At 52.5% G+C, this 18,106-nt stretch overlaps 1 protein-coding gene across 1 annotated transcript; it reads right to left on the bottom strand.

Annotated features, from left to right (window-relative positions):
- Positions 1-8,381: 8,381 nt before the first annotated feature.
- On the bottom strand, positions 8,382-15,603 carry IRX2 (iroquois homeobox 2). The gene is made up of 5 exons (XM_054984347.1): positions 15,245-15,603; positions 13,154-13,565; positions 11,253-12,011; positions 10,219-10,269; positions 8,382-9,023 (listed from the first exon to the last, which is right to left on the bottom strand). Exons 1-4 carry the CDS (start codon positions 15,485-15,487, stop codon positions 10,226-10,228), a joined length of 1,458 nt encoding a protein of 485 aa, XP_054840322.1. The 5' UTR covers positions 15,488-15,603; the 3' UTR covers positions 8,382-9,023; positions 10,219-10,225.
- Positions 15,604-18,106: the final 2,503 nt, after the last annotated feature.

The raw sequence follows: 18,106 nt of genomic DNA, 5'->3' as shown, positions 1-18,106 counted from the left end.
AATTGTTTTTATTCATTCATTCATTCATTCATTTATTTATTTATACCCTGTCCTCCCCACAAATGGGCTCAGGGCGGCTAAAAACATTCATAAAATACATTAAAAATCTCAAAACCATAAAATCAGCAATAATCTTTAATCAATCATTAAAATAGTCCGGCCGCAGACTATTTAAACAAAAATTTGGGATTCCGTATATGGGCATAACAGATGGTTATGCTATGTACTCAGTTTACAGAGAGCTTTAGGGAATTATTATTATCATCATCATCATCATCATCATCATCATCATCATCATCATCATCATCATTATTTTGAGTATTTGTTTCAACTTCTACAGTGCTACCCGCATCTGTGTGTGTACCCGCATCTCAATGTCATGTCTGAATGCGACAGACAGAAGTTTAGAAAGCGTGCAGTCACTCTTAGTAGACAGTCTGCGGCTTCAACGTGAGTGTACTACTGGTGGCAAACCCGCATTTGCCTCGGTTTCTCCTGTGTGATATGTGAAAAACCAAGGGAAGCCGCTAAAAAAAAACACTTGACATTTTAGTTTATGGCCAATAAAAGCGATATAGTTATTTAAAAATTAAGAAATCGTTCAGCGTGCATATGAATATTTAAACCGACTTTAAGTCATTTCACTAACACCTGGAGCCTTTGTGGGGACCGGAAGTACCGAAACCTGCCACCGGAAAGACAAACGAATTTCTGTTAAGTCTTTAACAATGAGAGCAAGATTCCTTTTCGGTTTTCCACGCACTTGTCCCACCACGTTCAGTGGTGTTTGCACCCGGGTAAGCGTGCCTAGGATTGCACAGCTACCCCGATGGAATTTGTATCCCTCAGACAGACAGCACAGTTGGTTTAAGAAGTGTTACGTCCTTCTAAATTCATTGAAGTTAATGAGGTTAGAAGAGTGTAGGATTGCACGGAAATCCTGATCGCAAGGGTAGAGAGCTTGCGACTATCCTTGAGGAACATCTATACCTGGTGAGTCCAAAGTACAGATGCGCACGTCAAAAGCGCAAATCCCTTTGCTTTCCTGGGGGCTGCTTGCATAGTATTGTGGGAGAGATTAGGACGGACACAAAAGTAACTCAACCAAATGCTTTTAATGGTTTTGTTTTAGAAATCGAAAATGGATTAAAGCGTAACACTGTCAGTAATATTTTCCTCCCTATCTATCCCGGAATTCCGAAATGAGATTCAGAACCAGCCTGTCAAGCGAGCTCGAGTGTGAAAACTTTTGTCAGGAGGAAGAAAAGAGAGAGAGAGAGAGAGAGAGAGAGAGAGAGAGAGAGAGAGAGAGAGAGAGAGAGTGAGTGAGTGAGTGAGTGAGTGAGTGAGTGAGTGAGTGTGTGTGTGTGTGTGTGTGTGTGTTTGCTCCCAGAAACAAAATGCGTGGAGAACTGCTTTCCTCTTTTACACCAGCCTACAGTCACCAAAAGACGCGATGTTGTCTGATCACACGCAGATAACTTCCCGTGTCTGAAGAAGAGAGCTTTGACTCGCCAAAGTTTACACCCTGCAGACCTTGTCGGTCTCTAAGGTGCCACTGGACTCAAATCCTGCTGTTCTCTTGCACACCCACACAGCTACCCACCTAAGTATACCCCCAACGTACACACCATTTGCTTTCCTTCCTCATTTCAGCCAACTTCAAACCATAACTGACTATTGTGCCCCCCCCACACACACACACACACACACCAGGCCGCCACAACTGTGCAAGCCGCGTCTCCAGTTCACTGCCGATTGGAGAGCGAGCGGGTTTAGGATGGGGCTGTGCGCCAAACGCACAGGGCTGCGGACGCCACGTCCAAGGGCAGCGAGCTCAGGCGAGGCGCCTGAAAGCGAAAGTCGACAAATCTTGCGGCTTTTCCCCAGAGGAGGCGACAAGAGCCGCATTCTTGGCAGCTCCCCGGGCCAAGCCTCCCAGCTCCGCTTCGCTTGGCTGTTGCCTCTCCCTTCCCCAGCCTGTTCGTCGTCTAGGAAGCCGGAGAGAAAGGCCGAGGGCTGGGGAGGGGGGTCGGGGTGAAGAAGAAGGAGGGCACTTTCCCCCCCTCCGCAGCAGCCAGAAGGGTCTACCCGGAGAAAGGGGAGCCCCGCAGCCCAAGGAAGACTCTCCTAATGAAATCAACTCGGAATCCATTACACGAGAGGATTAGCTAATTACCAGATCAGAGAGCCGGGGAGACGGGGCGAAAGGGGGGGAAATAAATAAATATGCCTTTAAGTAACCGAAAGTAATTATAACCCCATTGTTGACGCTAACGATTAATAATTGATCGGATGTTCTACACAATGAAATGTCAGTTTATTCTCCCCGTGAAGGCACATGTGGCTATTTCTTTTCTTGGGGCTGGGGAGAATCGCATCAGACGAATCTTAAAACATTATACTTGGAAAGATGTCCCTTAATTGAAGGTAAACGGAACCTCGCTCTTTGCAGCGAAAATGCACGGGAGCGCCTTTCAGGAGACGGAGATTCGGATTTTGCGTAGGATATGTTTCGCATTCGCTCCGGCACCTTTCTTAGGAAACCAGCGCCTTATTCAAGAGGAAATTGGAGCCCTGGAACTCGAGTTCGGTTATGTTTCTTAAGTTGAGCGTCTACCCAAAACACACACACACACACACGTCCCCCTGTTGCGATAAACTGCCTGTCTGGTAGGAAAACAGTTCCTTAAATCAGGACAGATCCTGAAGTTCTTTTTTAAAATGCAGGCACGTCTTCCCCAGACTGGACTCAAGAAAGAGAGTGGAATTCGGCTTTACGGGGGGGGGGGGTTGCAAAGGTCCCGTTGGCCACCCTGGTAGACGGGGAAGAGGGAAGAGAACTAGAAGAGTACAGCTAGTCCAAGAATTAATGGGAAACTGGAGTGACTCTGCATATAATTGTCCTTTAAGAAGATGTGTGTAGCGAATGGCAGCATGAAAAATAGAATCTCCCTGAAAATGCGGTTAACCCCGCCCCCTCAAACCGTGCGATCCTATGGATCTCAAAGATCCATATGGATCCTATGGATCTCCTAGACTTCCGGACCAGGCAAAACCTTTTCCGTCCAAGCCGATTGCGGAATGCACAAACTCCAGATGCCTTTGATACAGGAATGCACCGGCATGCTGTGGGGAAGCGGGAAAAGCGCACTTTCCAACAAAATGGAACTAGGGGCAAATGACTGGTGAAGAAACTCTCCGAGCCCCCCTCCCTTTGGGTTTTCCATCCCAATCCTTGATCCTTTCTGAAACCACTTTGTAGCTTACAGGCTCGTGTTGGATCAAGGGGGGTGGGTGGGTTCAGAACCAGGGAAGGCCTGGTTGCCGGACATTTCTTCTAAACTGGGATATGTGAGTGAGTGTGTGTGCGAGAGAGAGAGAGAGAGACGATTGGTGTATTTTTTTTTTAATCAGAGAAAGAGAAGGACTTGCCTTTTTTTTCAATCAGCAAGTTTCATTGGAGGCGATCGAAAGGTGCTCAATTTTCTTTAGTTCTCCTTACTGAAAACTTTATTTCCCCTTCTCTTTCGTCCTAAAGGGCGAGGGGGGCATGCTTTAACTGCTTTCCTATCTCTTCCTCCACATATTCTTAATATCATTAAAAAGACACGCACACACACTAAGTGTTGGTGACTTTGAAAAATCTTTGCCAAGGCTGGAGGAGGCGCCGGCAGCGGCTTTGTCCGTTTCCCTGCCCGCCTCCTCAGAAGTCAGCCTCCTAGACTGCACCGGGCCTTACACCCAAGTAGGCGCTGCCTTAATCCTCCCCCCCCCCCCAGGCTCCTACAGCTATAGAGCCTTCGGCTGCGGATGAGCTTCTCTCCTCATTTTTGCGAAGTCCGGTTACTCGCGGTGCCACCAAGGAGGTATTATCAAAGGGCTTTTCCCCGAAGGGCACCGCCGAGCCCGCCGCGGGCCACCCGCTGCTACTATCCTTGGAAGCAGGCTGCAGTCGCCTGCTCTTCGTCACCTCCTTCCAGACATTTCCAAACGGTGCAACCAACCCGCGAACAATTTCAGCCGCACATTGTGCACTACTACGGCAATAGTTTCCGCAGCACGAAGGGGCAAGATCTGGCCCAAGCGAAACACTGCCTTACGCAGGGGGAAACCGAGCTGGGCACGGCTTCCTTCCTCGAAGCCTGGAGGCTTTCATTCCCGTCGGGTTTAGCCTGTTGCCATCTCAATGAATGGGTCCGAGAAGCACCCACGGTCGGCCGACGCTTGGCAGCCCCCCGGAGCCCACGAAAGGGCCTTCGGAACGACCCGCGCCACACATCCTCAGGGTTGACTTCCAAGCTCAGCTGGTTTCTTGCCCTCAAACTGCAAATCCAAGGAGGCCTGCGCAGAAGGAGCGAACTCCGCGGCGCTTACTTCCGAGGAAACAGTTCAGGGCTGACGGGCAGCCTCAGTTCCTCCATCTGTAAAATGGGACTAAGGAGAAGAGTGATCCTGACCGTAGGGGGAGGGGCAGTCCGATCAAGGCCAACAAAATGTCCTTCCGAGTAAATTGGGGGGGGGGGGGAGCAAAAGTAACTGAGGCCCAGTTACATGAGGGTTTAACTGGGGAGTAATTCTCATCGGCGCTGAGCTCCAGGCTCCAAAATATATTCTATGGTTCCACTCAGTTCCAGGACAGGCGTGCGCAGGGCCGCAGCTTCACTTGGAAGGGGGCGGTAGCTCTGCAGGCCCGGCTAAACGGGCAAGGAACAGGCACGACGCACGGATTGGGCTTTACCTTCGACTACAATGTGCGTAGGCTCGGCCGGAAAGCCCTGCTCGGTTCAATGGGGGCGTGTGTGTCAATTACAAGCAGGGGCCTCGCAGGATGTCAATTACAAACAATGGCGTCAACCCGGCCCTGGAGCTGCGAACTGCTCGGCGGGAGCCTCCTTCAGATACGTGGGAGGAAAGAGGCTGCGGGGGCCCTCTCCCCCCTCCTCCCCCGGCCGGCTCCCGGCGCTTCCCAGGAACAATCTCGCCCCCTCTCGTTGCCAGCAAATGTGGACGCTCGACGGCAAGACAGGGGCTGGGGGGCGGGGTGTCCTCCGCCCGCTGATTGGTCCACAACAAGCCCCGGAGCGCGGAGGGGACGCAGCCGGCGAGGAAGCGGGCATTTCCCCCAAGTCCAAAGGCCGCGGGAAACGAAGCGGGCTGGCGCGCTGGCGAGTTCCAGGAGAGCGCCGGGGAAGGCGCTGAGAGGGGGGGGGGGGGGTTGCTGGGAGTCGAGATGGAAGGGCCGGACCAGAGGGGGGCTGGGAACTCGGGAAGAAGAACCCCCTGGTCGATGATATGAGGATGATGATGATGCAAAGGGAAAGGGTGAAAACATTAGCCCACAGCTTACATATGTTTCGATATGTATATAAATTCATGGATTTTTTCTCTCCTGCCATTATCACATTATATCACATTAGCAACAGCAGTAATAATATCCAAACATATGTGCGCTATGGGCGAATATTTTCACCCTTTCCCTTTGCAAAAGTATTGTTGTTATATCCCCTTCGCAGGACCCCCAAAATTCATTAACTCATATAAAATATAAATATCCAAACAAATGCGAGCTGCGGGCTAATATTTTCACCCTTTCTCTTTGCATAATAATAATAATAATAATAATAATAATAATAATAATAATAATACCTTTACAGGATGAAAAAAAATCATGAATTCATGTAAATATACCAACAAATATGAGCTGTGGGCTAGTATTTTCACGCGTCCCCTTTGCGGAATTACTACTACATTTCTCTTACTATTGCCTGACAGTGCAAATTCTCCTCTTAGGGTGCACTCCAGCGGGAAGTTCTCCTGCGCACGCTCCCAGCGACAGGGGGCTTGTGCAAGGAGGGGCGGCATTCTTTTCAGTACCCTTGTACATGAGAAACTCTCTTCGAATTATGCACTTAATCTGTTAATAATTTTGATTTTTTTAATCGACTGATTTTAGAAATCATTTAGCGAGGTGGGGGAGGAAAGACGGGGGTGCAGTCAAGATTTCTAGCCTCTCCCCCCTCCAATAGCTCTCCTAGAACGGAGTTTATTGCAACCTGGTTGGATATGAGAAAAGATACGACAGGCAAGGAGAGAAACGTTTCCAAGCCAGTTGCCTCAAGTCTTTCCACGTTTTTTCCAGGAAAAAAGAAGAAGAAATCCCAGGTCTAAATTCTAGCAAGGGGTGAGTAAATTATGGAAATCTGAGATAATTCTTTGGACGTATAAACATCAAAGGAGAGGCGTTAGCTTTTCTAATCCCTGCCACAGAACGATTTTTTTTTAACCAACTGAAATGTATAGGTTACACGGCAGAAAAACCTGGGATATAAACGAGGGCGGGTGAGAAACAGAAGGAAGCTTGAGTCAAACCAGAAGAGGGAGAAACGTCTCCTGAAATATAGCTCCAGAAAAGGGGGAGGGAAGTATCAGAGAATTCCACCGTGTTCCGGTCTGAAATAATCTGGTTTGTATCTACAGAGCCCCTCTGCCCCAAGGCACTGCATTCCCTCAAAGAGGGAAGAATTTCAGATTTTTAAAAATATCTCCCTACTCTTTTAATACGTTAATTATTTTAAACCTTTGCGTAGCAATCAGGGGGAAAGAACCAGATTCTTTTTAACACGATTATGAAACCAAAAGCCCGCTTTCCGTATATGAACTCTGCTGCCATCTGGGAGGTAAACGGGTGCCAGGTGGGCAGGGCACAACCTACCAGGCAGTTCTCCTGCCCGCACCCCCTTGAAAGGAAAGAGATCCCCAACTTCTCTCACGCGAGCATAACTGAAAAGGAAGGAAGGCTCAGTTCTCTTGCGCAAGATCCCCGGCTTTCAAAGAAGGCTTGCGCAAGAGAATTTCCGGCCTCGCTGCGCCTGCAGCATTCGGCATTTGGCAACTGAAATGCCAAATAAACATTTCATGCAGGGGAAGAAAATGGGCGTAAATAAGGGGAGTAAAGGATTTCCTTCCAGTCCCTCGATCTTGTTTACTGTCCAACCAGGTTATCTTGGCACCCCCCATTTATCTGGCACACGAGACATCTGCAAAGTTACTTTCTTGCCCTTCCCAAATGGGCCCCTCGATTTCTCAAAGGAATGGATCAAACTATTCTTTGAAAGCTCCTGTTCTATTCACATCACGTGAACTTCGTGGCAGCGTAAAGACTTTAGTGCCTTCGCATATATGTCAAGTTTAGGATTAGTTAACCCCCTCCCCCGTGAGTTTATGGGGCAGAGACGCGTGTTTTGGTTAGGCCAGTCTGCGCAGCCCAACCCTCAGCAAAGGTGGAATAATATACTCATTCATAACCCCAATACATTTTTGAATAAAAGAAACGGTAGCTTGCCTTCGTGTAATGACAAGACTCCACCCCCAGACACACACCAGGATAGCTGTTTATCCAGTTAACATCCCCCCAGCTGAAGTCTGAAGTATCTAAGATCACTTTCAAATGCCCTTTCTAACAAGCCCCGGAGCAAGAGGCCACCAATTTTCAGTGAACAAAAAGTCACTGGAGAGAGCCCCGTTTGTCAATATCAACTGGTCCAGCAATTTCCCATCTTCAGACACACCGGCCTATCTGAGCTGGCAGATGTTTAGACAAGATTTTATAAATTGTTCAATATCAGCCCCTAATGAACCCCAACTGACCATTCCAAAGCAGCTCAAAGCATCCGGGATCTCCCCTGCTGGGATCTAATAATACTCTCACGCTGGAACATTATTAATCATGGAATAAAATAGATGAGGCTTTTGAAAAAATAAGTGTATGATTGATTAAAGGGCAATCTAAGAACCTATTATTCTTGTTTCATAAGGGTAAGTTATATTCACTCAATTTATCTTTGGAGGAGAAAATAAATGGCGGTTTGTCTCTTTACTGAAATTATATTATATGGGAATTCTCATTATTTGCTGGGGGGGGAGTGTGAAGCTCTTTTATGAGCTTGATAAAGGTGGATCTCTTAGGCGATTACCATATGATAGGCAAGGGAGGAAGAGGTGGGGAAAGCATATTTAAAATGGGTTGGGGAATTTTTAAATACATTTTTATACTTTCAGGGTTTGAGTAGATTTTGATCAAAATCATATATATACACTGGGAATTAAAATGACATTCTGAATTAATTATGTTAAAATAGTGCTCTATAATGTATAGTGTGAAAATATACCCCGACCTTACAAATAAACTTTGAAGGTTTTCATTGTCCTAAAACATGTCCCTTCAACAAGGATTAATTAGCCAGTTTGCTCATATAATAAACATTTAATGAGCTATCTTAAGTTTCTGCACCCATAATGATATTTTGTAAATTACCCTTAATTTAAAATAAAAATTGCTGGAAGTGAAAAAAAAAATCCCACCATGTTATTGCAGACTAGTCTGTTTTTATTTACAATTAAAGATATAAATTAGTAAAGAATTCTCGTTAAACAACGAGGGATTGTATAACCATCAATGTCTCAAATAAAAACCAGGCATAATTTATTTACAAAAGAGTTGGGATTTCATTGCAATACAACTTGCATAAATTACTAGAAGCTCTTATATCATTACAAAAATAAATATCAAATTTGTTTCCACTTTGTAAGTACTTAAGTTCTTCAATCACGGTTTCTTTTTAATTGCTACTGTATGCATCTTTTAACAAAGAATTTGTACAATAAATCCTATCACACCTACAGAATATATATATATTTATATAGATATATATACCGTGGCAATGAAGTGATCGATTCAAGATATCCTGAGAAAAAACGGATTTGCTTTTTTTTTTTCCTTCTTCTTCCTTTGTTTAAAATCACACATACATTAGGGAAACTAGACTATACCAGCAAACTCACATAATGTCCAACAAAATTCTGGTTTAATTATTAGAGTCTGTCGATTTATTAGTGCTCTGTGGTCTTCTTTTTATACAGTGGCACAAGATGTGATCCGGATTTAGAGTTTTGTTAGAGATCTAGATACAGAATAGAGCGGATGGCTTGTTGACTTTTCTCAAAGCAAGTGTGACCCCTACCTGTGGACCAAGGAAAACACCAGATCATCTACAATCCTTCAGTTACATACCCAGCGTTAAAAAAAAATGAAGGCAAACTGGAATGCTTATCCCTCCTTCTGGCTACAGAAGGATTAGGAGCTTGGGGGGTGGGGAGGTGTCAGAAAAATACTTGGCCACAAGATTTTTCTTTAATGGTAACCATAGTTGCTATGGTGGGAGGGGGCCGGCAATCCACTGGCCCTCTATTCTCTTTGGAATCCTGCCAGAATACATCTCATTGTCCCTCCGCTATTTGAAATGCATATAAGCATACCCAATACTAAAAAAAAATGTTTTTGATGCATAATTCTTACCATTTAGCATAGCACGAAGGAGAAGGAAGTTTCTCTGCACAGGCACACAGTGGAAATGAAGGCGCATGGTATCAGGCCTTTCTACAGACCCCTTTCATTGAGTGTGCCTGTGCAGGAGAACTTCCCGGCTGCTTGCGCCCTTATCTGAAAGTCAGCCACCATTAGAATTATACAGCAAAACGCAGAGCTCTCCAAACCCTCAATGGAGTGTTGCTTGCAATATATTTCAGGTGGCAGAGAGAGAGTGATTCTGCACACGTTGGATAATGCACTTCCAATCCTCTTTATAGATCATTTGGAACGAATTTTTTTGTGTGCAGAACAAAAAATCCACCTCAAAGGATTGATAAAGTGCATTGAAAGTGCATTATCCAACGTGTGCAGAATCAGCCAGAGGCAATGAGTTAAGGGCGCTCCTGTTTCCTTTCAAAGGGGCTTGTGCAAGAGAAGATCCCAGCTGCAACAATTTTCTTGGGAAACAATTCACCAATAGAACAATTTATTCCAATCATTGCAAATACTGCATGTGTGTGTTTATACACACATATATACATATACTTCACAATTATATTTCATAATTCATATAATTTATAATTTATTTATATAAACAAATATACAGATCCCAGTGCTTGTGTATCTGTATACACACGCACATAATTGATAAGGAGATTGAAACTGATTTCTAAAAGGAGGTGTTGAAAACGCAACAGCTTTTCTTTGCCATCGAGCTCCTTGGTAATGGAGCAAGAAATTAACATTAAGGAAATTTACAGGCCGGGCAATATATCTGGAGCGGCTGCCAAATGATCTCCCTCAGCAGTGTAACAGAAGCAGAATAATAAAAAAGGGGTCTCACTTACGTGCTTTCTATAGGTAGGGTTGTACTCCTACTGTGCACACTTCAGTGGGGTCTGTCAAATAGAAGCGTCAGTTAGTCACACAGGACACAGCTGACTAACTAGATTATACACTCCGGGCATGGCCCAATTCCCCCCCAGCTCAGACCCCCCATTGGCCCAGCCTTGGAAGCCCTTTCGCAGATCCAGCGTCTTTCAAATGTCTGGGGCTCCGGGGTCGTTCGGAGATCGGAGCACTGGATAATTTCTTTTTAATAATAAGCTAGTTTGTCTTACATTTCCTAGAACAAGCAAGTGAGGCGGCAATCTCATTCTACAGTGGAACTCAGTGGGGTTTACTTTTGCGTAAAGACACTTCTGAGCAAGCTGTCAAGAGCATGGACTTCACATTATTTTGGCAATGGGTGCTTTAAAAAAATCATCAGAAACTGGAAACTGCCCGGTTTGCTTAGCAACATAAAAAGAGGCGGATGTATGCAGTTATTTGACAATTAATAAACAATACAGGAAGACATCTCCCATTTGAAGCAAAGTAAAATGATAATGTTTTTTTTTAAAAAAAACAGGCGTTTTCTTTTTTTCATAGATAAAAACAAACTCTTTTTAAGAGCGCAGGACAAGTTGTTTAAGTCCAGTCCCCGAAAGTATTAATTAATCGGACCGACGGTCCCATTGTTTGCAGAGAAATCTTGTCCCAGCAGATGCCTGCTGCAGAACAGAGACGAGACGCAGTTCTCAGCAAACCAAGAAACCGCTTTGAAAGAAAATCCCTTCAGAGCCCCGCAAACAGTCTTCGCTTTCTGTGCCTTGACGCCACAGGATTCTCCGCGGCCGGCCCTGCCCTTCTCCCCCCGGTTCGTGCGCTCATTTGGGGTCTTGCCTCCCCCGAAAAAAACCCACCTCCAAACATCACCCCAACTCCTCTCCGAGAATCACCCTCCTCGAAGCAAAACTGCGCCCTGACTCCTCTCCGAGAATCGCCCCCCCCCCCAAATAAAGCAGTCCCCGACTCCTCTCGGAGAATCGCCCTCCCCTACCTTTCTTCGCGTCCGAACCGGAGGGCTTGTAGTGAGGTTCGAGGTGGCCGGCGAGGCTTTTCAGCGAGCTCTCGGCGCCCTGCTTGTGAGCCGCGCTCCCGCTGCCGCTTAGGACAGCCTGGCCCAGTCCCTCGCCGGAGGCCACGGCGGCCGAGTTGTAGCGCAGCAGGCCCTGGCCCGGGAGGGCGTTGAAGTTCCCATAGTTTGTGTAGTTGCTATAAAAAGGCGACGTGTAATAAATATGCCTCCCCAGCAGCGAGGAGGGCGAGTAGGCAGCGTTGTGCGGGCCGGAGGACGGCGGGCCCGACGCCGGGCAGCCGGGCGGGCCCAGGCCGTGCGCGGGCTGCGGGTGCTTAAGGTCCGACGTGGCGATCTCGGCCAGCGACCAGAGCTTGGGCTTGCTGCCCGCCGCCGTGCTCTGCGGCGCCGCCGGGGGGAGCCGGGCGTCCAAGGCGGCTTTGGCGGCGTGGCGGGCGGCGTCCTGGCCCTGCGGGTGGCCCAGGAGCGGCGCTTCCACCCCGGTGAGGGGCGAGGAGGTGACCGGCTTGGCGGGCGGGCCTCGGCCCGCCTCCTCGTCCTCCTCCTCGTCCTCCTCGACGTCGTCTTCGTCGTCGTCCTCCTCCTCGATCTCCTCGTACTTGTCCTTGCACTCCGAGCCCGACTCGCACAGCGGGTCCCCGGCCCTGCAAGGGGCCTTCTCGCCGTCGGATTCGGCCGAGCAGGAGTGGTCGGTGAGGGAGTCCACCTGCAAGCTGATCCCTGCGGCAGAAAACCAGGGAAACCGTCAAGGAGACCCGGCGGACGGGCCGGGCGGCGGAGCCACGGCAACCCGCCCGCCCCGCTTCCCCCCAGACCCTGCAAACCCGGCCCTTTGGCCTCCGATTAACATTCCGACACAGGCAAGCGGCACCCCCCCCCCCGCCCCCGTCCTAGCCTTCGAGGAGCCCTTCTCTCCTTGCCAGCAAGGAAGCGCCCCCTGGGAATCTGGCCGGTCCTTAAGGTGCTGCTGGGCCCGAATCTGGCTCTTATTTCCTTGGGGGGGCACAAGAAACTGGTCTCAGATGCCCCAGGGCTTGCCCGGTGGCCTTCAGCGCCCAGGTGCCCCCAAGGTGCCCCTCTGCAGAGTTACAGGCTTCTAAGCTCACCGGCTTCCTCGGATCGAGAAGAGGGCAACTCTGCTGCGGAAAGGTTCCCCTCCTCAGCCCCACTCCTCTTTTTGTTAACGATGATGATAAAATAATATTCATATGATGGTGATATTATTATTATTATTATTATTAACAACAACAACAACTACAATCTGCTCTCTGTTTCCAAAGCTATGGGAGAAAATAAAAGCCCGAGAAATAAATACCGAGAGCACTTGCAACACAAAGTCGCCGTTTTATCCGTCTCAAGAGGCGATTCTTCCTCGAGTTCCTCCAGAATAAGCCCCCTGAAGGACGGAGCTCGGAGTCTCCCAAGCTCCTGGGCCGGCAACCTTGTCGGTCTCTAAGGTGCCCCTGGACTCCGGGTCCTGCTACCGACGTGAAGGGAAGCCGGTTGAAAGCAGGGGCCTTACATTGGAGGAAGCCTGTCCAGGATCTCGCACCCGGGAAGGGGCTGAGAACGGAAAAGCCAACCCCCGCCCCCAAACCGTGCGGGCTTCCTGCTCCAGAAAAAGGGGGACAGCCACAGGCCAGCCCCGCAGACGAGGAACCCCAAACAGTCCTCGGGGCAGCCCCGCACCTCCCCGTCCTTTCCGGGCCTCCTGCTCCAGCCAGGGGCCCCTCGGAAGGGAAAGCCCGGAGGTCCGACGGCGCTCCGGGGAGGAACAGCCTTTTCCCTCCGGGCCGAAGGGAGCGAGCCAGTGAGTCAGCCGGCGGCGCCGGGATGGCCGCGGAGGCCCGCCCCGCGCTCACCTTCGTCCTCGGCCGAGGCCTCGTGGCCCTGGCGCGCCTTGTCCGACGGCGCGTCCTTGGCCCGCAGCCCCCCGTCGGCGTCCAGCTCCTCGTCCTCGTCCTCGCTCTTGTTGCGCGGCGCCCAGGTCATCTTGTTCTCCTTCTTGAGGCGCCGCCGGGCGTTGGCGAACCAGGTGGAGACCTGCGTGAGGGTCATCTTGGTGATGATGGCCAGCATGATCTTCTCGCCCTTGGTCGGGTAGGGGTTCTTGCGGTGCTCCTGCAGCCAGGCCTTCAGCGTGGCCGTGGCGTCGCGCGTGGCGTTCTTGCGGTAGGCCGGGTCGTTCAGCTGGTACGGGTAGGCCGGGCTGCCGTAGGGGTGGTAGCTGATGGCCCCGCTCATGCCCGTCGGGTGGGCGTCGTAGGGCGAGCCCTGCCAAGCACCAAAGCCACGCGTTAGCCACGGGGGAGCCCGGAGCCCGGCAAAGGGCAGGCATCGTCGCAGGCGCCGCTATCATTATTGGAGCCCATACTGGCAATTTTTGCGCTCCTCTATCATTTGGGTTTTTTTTAAAGAGCTCCCCCGAGGGCATTCCAAGCCGCTTCCCTTTCGCCGCAGTTGCAAACTGCTGACGTTTTCTTCTCTGCTCCTTGCAGTTTATTGCAATTCAACGCAGGCTTTTATTTTTAGCCCCCCCCCCCAATTCCCAACAGCCTACAGGTAGTTTCTTAATATTGTTCCACTTTCCCTCTTCTCCCGACCGCGTCGCAAGAATATTTCCTCTCTTGCAATGGGGGGGGGGGGAGGAAGGAGAGAGAAACTACAGCCCCCCCCCCCCTCAGCAATTCACTTCGCTAATGCATTGCAAATCCAATTTGCAAGCCAGAAGATATGCACCGTTTCGAATCGGTCAAATGCGATATAATTAGCATTTTAATTCGCCCTTTAAACGTTTAAATTGCGCTGATTTCAAGTCCGCATAATACAGCGATGGGGGGGGAGCGGGGGCGGGAAAAAAAATTAGCAGAGCAATTCGATAACTTTCCGAGCCGGCGCAGACAGGGAAGCTCCGCGGCGCTCCGAATTTACCTAATGTCCTTAATAGCCCGCGAACAATGAGGCTTGGCAACTTGCACGGCCCCCCCCCCCCCCAGTTCTTCTGCCACGAGAAAGTCAAACAGAGGAGCGTTTGAGACCGGCTCCCATTATCCTAAATAAAGATCGCCAGGCTGGGAGAAGCGGAGGGAGGGGAGGCGGACGGGGAGAGAGTGAGAGAGAGAGAGAGAGAGAGAGGAGACTCCAGCCCAGGGCGCTCGATCTGATATCTCTCGTGTGGAGGAAACAAAACAAAACCCTTTGCCCCACTGCCCCCCCCCCCGGGCTCGGCGAACCCTTTCCTGGCTTTGCAAAAGGCTGAAAAAATAAGCGGCGACCCTGGCCCCCGCTTCGCCGGGCGCGCACACAGCACGCTCAAAGCAACCGGCCAGGCGAGGTCTCAGAAAGCACCCCCGCCCCGGCCCCGGGCTTCTCTCCCCTCTCTCGGCTGAGTTTCAGCTCGGGCTCCGGCTTCCCAGAGGCAGAAGTCCCTTTGCCCCGCGGTAAAGGAGCCAGAGGAGGAGATAAAGCGGGGGAAAGGACAAGGGGGAGGCGGATCGGGGAATGCAGGGGCAGGAAAGGAAGAGAGGGAAGAAGGGAGGAGAGGAAGAAACGGAAAGAAGGAAGGAAAGACGAGAGAAGGAAGGAAAGACGAGAGAAGAAACGGAAAGAAGGAAGGATGGGGAAGAAATGAATGAAGGAAAGAAGGAAGGGAGAAGAAATGGAAAGAAGGAATGAAAGATGGGGGAGAAGGCAGGAAGGATGGGAGAAATGGAACGAAGCAGTGAAAGAAGAGAGGAAGAAAGGGGAGGCATCGAGGAAGGAGGCGAGCGGGCGGACTCGACGGGCAGGCGCCGGGTGCCCTGCCTCCGGCGGGCCGCGGCGCGCGTGTGCCTAACGGGGGTGGCCCGGCTCGGCTCGGGCTGCCTCCACACGTGCGCCCGCAGCCCGGGAGGCGCCGCCGGGGCAGGCAGAGGAGGGCGCCGCCGCCGCGGCGCAGGCTGGCCGCTACCCACCATGTACGAGGGGAATCCCGTGGCCGGGTCGGTGGAGTACTGGAGCGGGCTGCCGAAGCCGGTGGCGGCCGCCTGGGCGGTGAAGGCCGCCGATCCCGGGTAAGGGCTGAACGCCGAGCCGGAGGACGAGCGGGCCAGCTCCTCGCTGCGGGGCGCCGCCAGCGCCGACGCCCCGTAGGCCGGGCAGGAGTAGAGCGCCAGCGAGCCCGGCGGCTGGTAGAGGTAGCCCTGCGGGTAGGACATGGCGGGGCCGAGGAGCAGGAGAGCGTCGCTGCTGCCGCTGCCGCCGCCGCCGAGGAGCTCACAGCCTCCCCGCCATCGGCAGCGCGAGCGGCAGCCAAAAGGCGAGCGGGCGCGCGGCGCGGGAGCCGGGGAGGGAGGCGCGCGCCCGCCAGCCGGCCCGCCGCGCCTCTCCTCGCCTCTCCCGGCCGCGCCGCCCGCCTCGCCCGCCCCTGCGCCGCGGGCCCCGCCCTCCGCCGCCGCCCGTTGGCCCCGCCGCCTGCCCGTCAGCGACGCTCATCTGCATGCCGGCCGGGGACACGCCCCCCGGCTCGCCGCTCGGGGGCGGGGCTCGGCGCAAGCCCCGCCCCGCCCGCTTCTGGGCGCCCCGGGACGAGAGCGGCCGGCCGGTGCGCGGCCCGGGGAGGTCGCGCCGCTCTGGCCGCCTCCGCGCCGAGGTTGAGCGCCTCCCGCAGCCCCCGCGCCGGGGAGGGTGGCCGCCGCATCTCGGGATGTGCAGCCCCGCGCGGGAGGGAGGCGAGCCCGGCCCCTGGACTAGCCTGCCGGCGAGAACGGCAGCCTGAGAAGGCAGGCGGGAGCCCCCTGGGCGCCCTAGGACGGACTTCCGAGGAGTCGGGGGACGGGGAGCGCGCCGCCGGCTCTGCGCCGCCGAAGCCCGCGGGAATTTGGAGGCGCAGAAGGGGCGGGGCGGGCTGAGTCCCGAGTAGGCTGAGAGAGGAGCGGCCTCCGGGTCCGAAAAACGAAACGAATTTCCAGAGGCGGGGGCGCACGCGCCCTGGGAACTGTGTCTCCAGGCCCCACCGCACGGGAGGGGAAGGGGGGACAGGCAGTGGAGGGGGCGGACGGGGCTCAAGAGACGCAAGGTGGGGAATCGCCGCCTTTTCCCGGGCTACGGAGAGGTGATGTAACCGCTAACCATTCGGTAACCAGTTTGGCATCGTCGCAGCCGGCCAGAACGGCAGAGACATGGCCCTGCTGCTGCTTGTGCAGAGTTCAGTTCTCCGGGGAGCCGCCCTAGAAGAACTGGGTGTGTGTGTGTGTGTGTTGGGGGGGGGTGATATTCGACGGCTTGGCTCGCAAGCCCACGGGGGATGCGAAGCTGGGTCCCGATCCGAGGCCTTTCTGCCTCCCGGCCTTTCCCTCGCTGCTTCTCCCTCCCCGTTCTCCGCAGGCGTCTCTCTGGCTACCGGCACGCAAGTGGGGCTCTCCTTACGCCCGAGCTGACCGCCTCCCCCTGGCTTCTGCGCTCTCATGGTGGTCTTCTCCAGCCCGAATCCCACCTTCTCTGCTGGACTTTGCCAGGGGGCGAGGCCTCCTCACCTCATTTAAGTGACACCCCCGTCTGAAGTCCCTATTTCGGAGAGGCCCGACGCGGCCTTCGGCACCGTTTCCCTTGCAAGCGGAAAGGAACCGGTTTTTGCCCGTGGGAAACAGCTGGCGGGAGCGAATCGAGTCCGACGCGTTTTAAAAAGCGACGATTGTCCCGGGAAAGGGTGTTCTTTATGATTTATCAAGCAGGTTGGGGGTGGAGGGGACCCATCACATTCAGGAGAAATTTTCTAGATGGGATGGGGCCGGAATTGCTCCTTGAAGCACAAACGAGGCCGTTCCGCGGACTGGAGCTGGCCTGGGGCATCCGGAGCAGGCCGTGCGGGGCGGTGGGGACCCACCAGCCCTCCCCACCCCTCCAGGATAATGCAGAATGTGACCATTTGAAGAGAGGCCTGGGCCAGAAATTCAATGCCTAGGCTCGCGCCCACCGGCTAAGCCGGCTGGCAGTGTCTCCCCTCCTAGCCAAAAAGGTGCCCGGGCACGGTGGGAGCCTGGGACTGTGCACCAGTGTGGAAAGGTCTCCGGTGGAGGTCGTTTCCCCCTAACCTCAAGACTCGCGCTTCGCTCGCCAGCCAGTGCGGCAACTGGCAGGTTTAGCTGCCGCTCAGGGCGTTTGGGATCGAGCCCCCCGACGTCTCCGTGTGGCCCAGACTCGGGCATTCAATCCCCCCCCCCCAAAAAAATATTCTCCAGATAAGGATTGGGGACAGCAAAATTAATTACAACGTCAGAAAGCCCATCGCGGTGCTGGGCTTTTCGACAGGCAAATTGCAGCGGGGCGCGAAATCGGGCTTTCCTCGGTTCTATATACGAGGGCAAACTCGTGTAAACGCGTTTCGAGGGCACAGGACGATTTCTCGCTGTGTGAAGGGCCAGCTGTGTACCAGCCATGAAGCAATACAAGGAATTATCTCCCCCTCCCCCCCAACTGCTGGATGTTATACCTGGAGGACATTTTCCAGCCTTCTCGGAAGTTCTCTGCTCTCTTACTGACCCCAAAAGGAGAGATTCCGAGGGTATCCTTTTTCTGTAGACTCAAATGATCCCCCCTTCTTTCCCTGACTAAACCAACCCGTAACCCCATTACGCAAAAGCAGATCTTTTCCAGGGGGATTTATTTCCAAACCAGGCGCCTGGAGAGCAGACGTAGAAGTGCTGTGCTCAAAATCAGGGGGGGGATGCATCTTTCTTTTTTGAATGGTTTTCCCACGCAGATGCATTCAGAATTATTTTCTTTTTAAGAGAGGGGGGATTGCAAAGAGCAACAGCTTCGATCTCTCCCCCCCCCCC

This window comes from Eublepharis macularius, chromosome 7 (assembly GCF_028583425.1).
Source record: "Eublepharis macularius isolate TG4126 chromosome 7, MPM_Emac_v1.0, whole genome shotgun sequence".
Lineage (NCBI taxonomy): Eukaryota > Metazoa > Chordata > Lepidosauria > Squamata > Eublepharidae > Eublepharis > Eublepharis macularius.
This window is presented reverse-complemented; position numbering and strand designations above follow the sequence as displayed.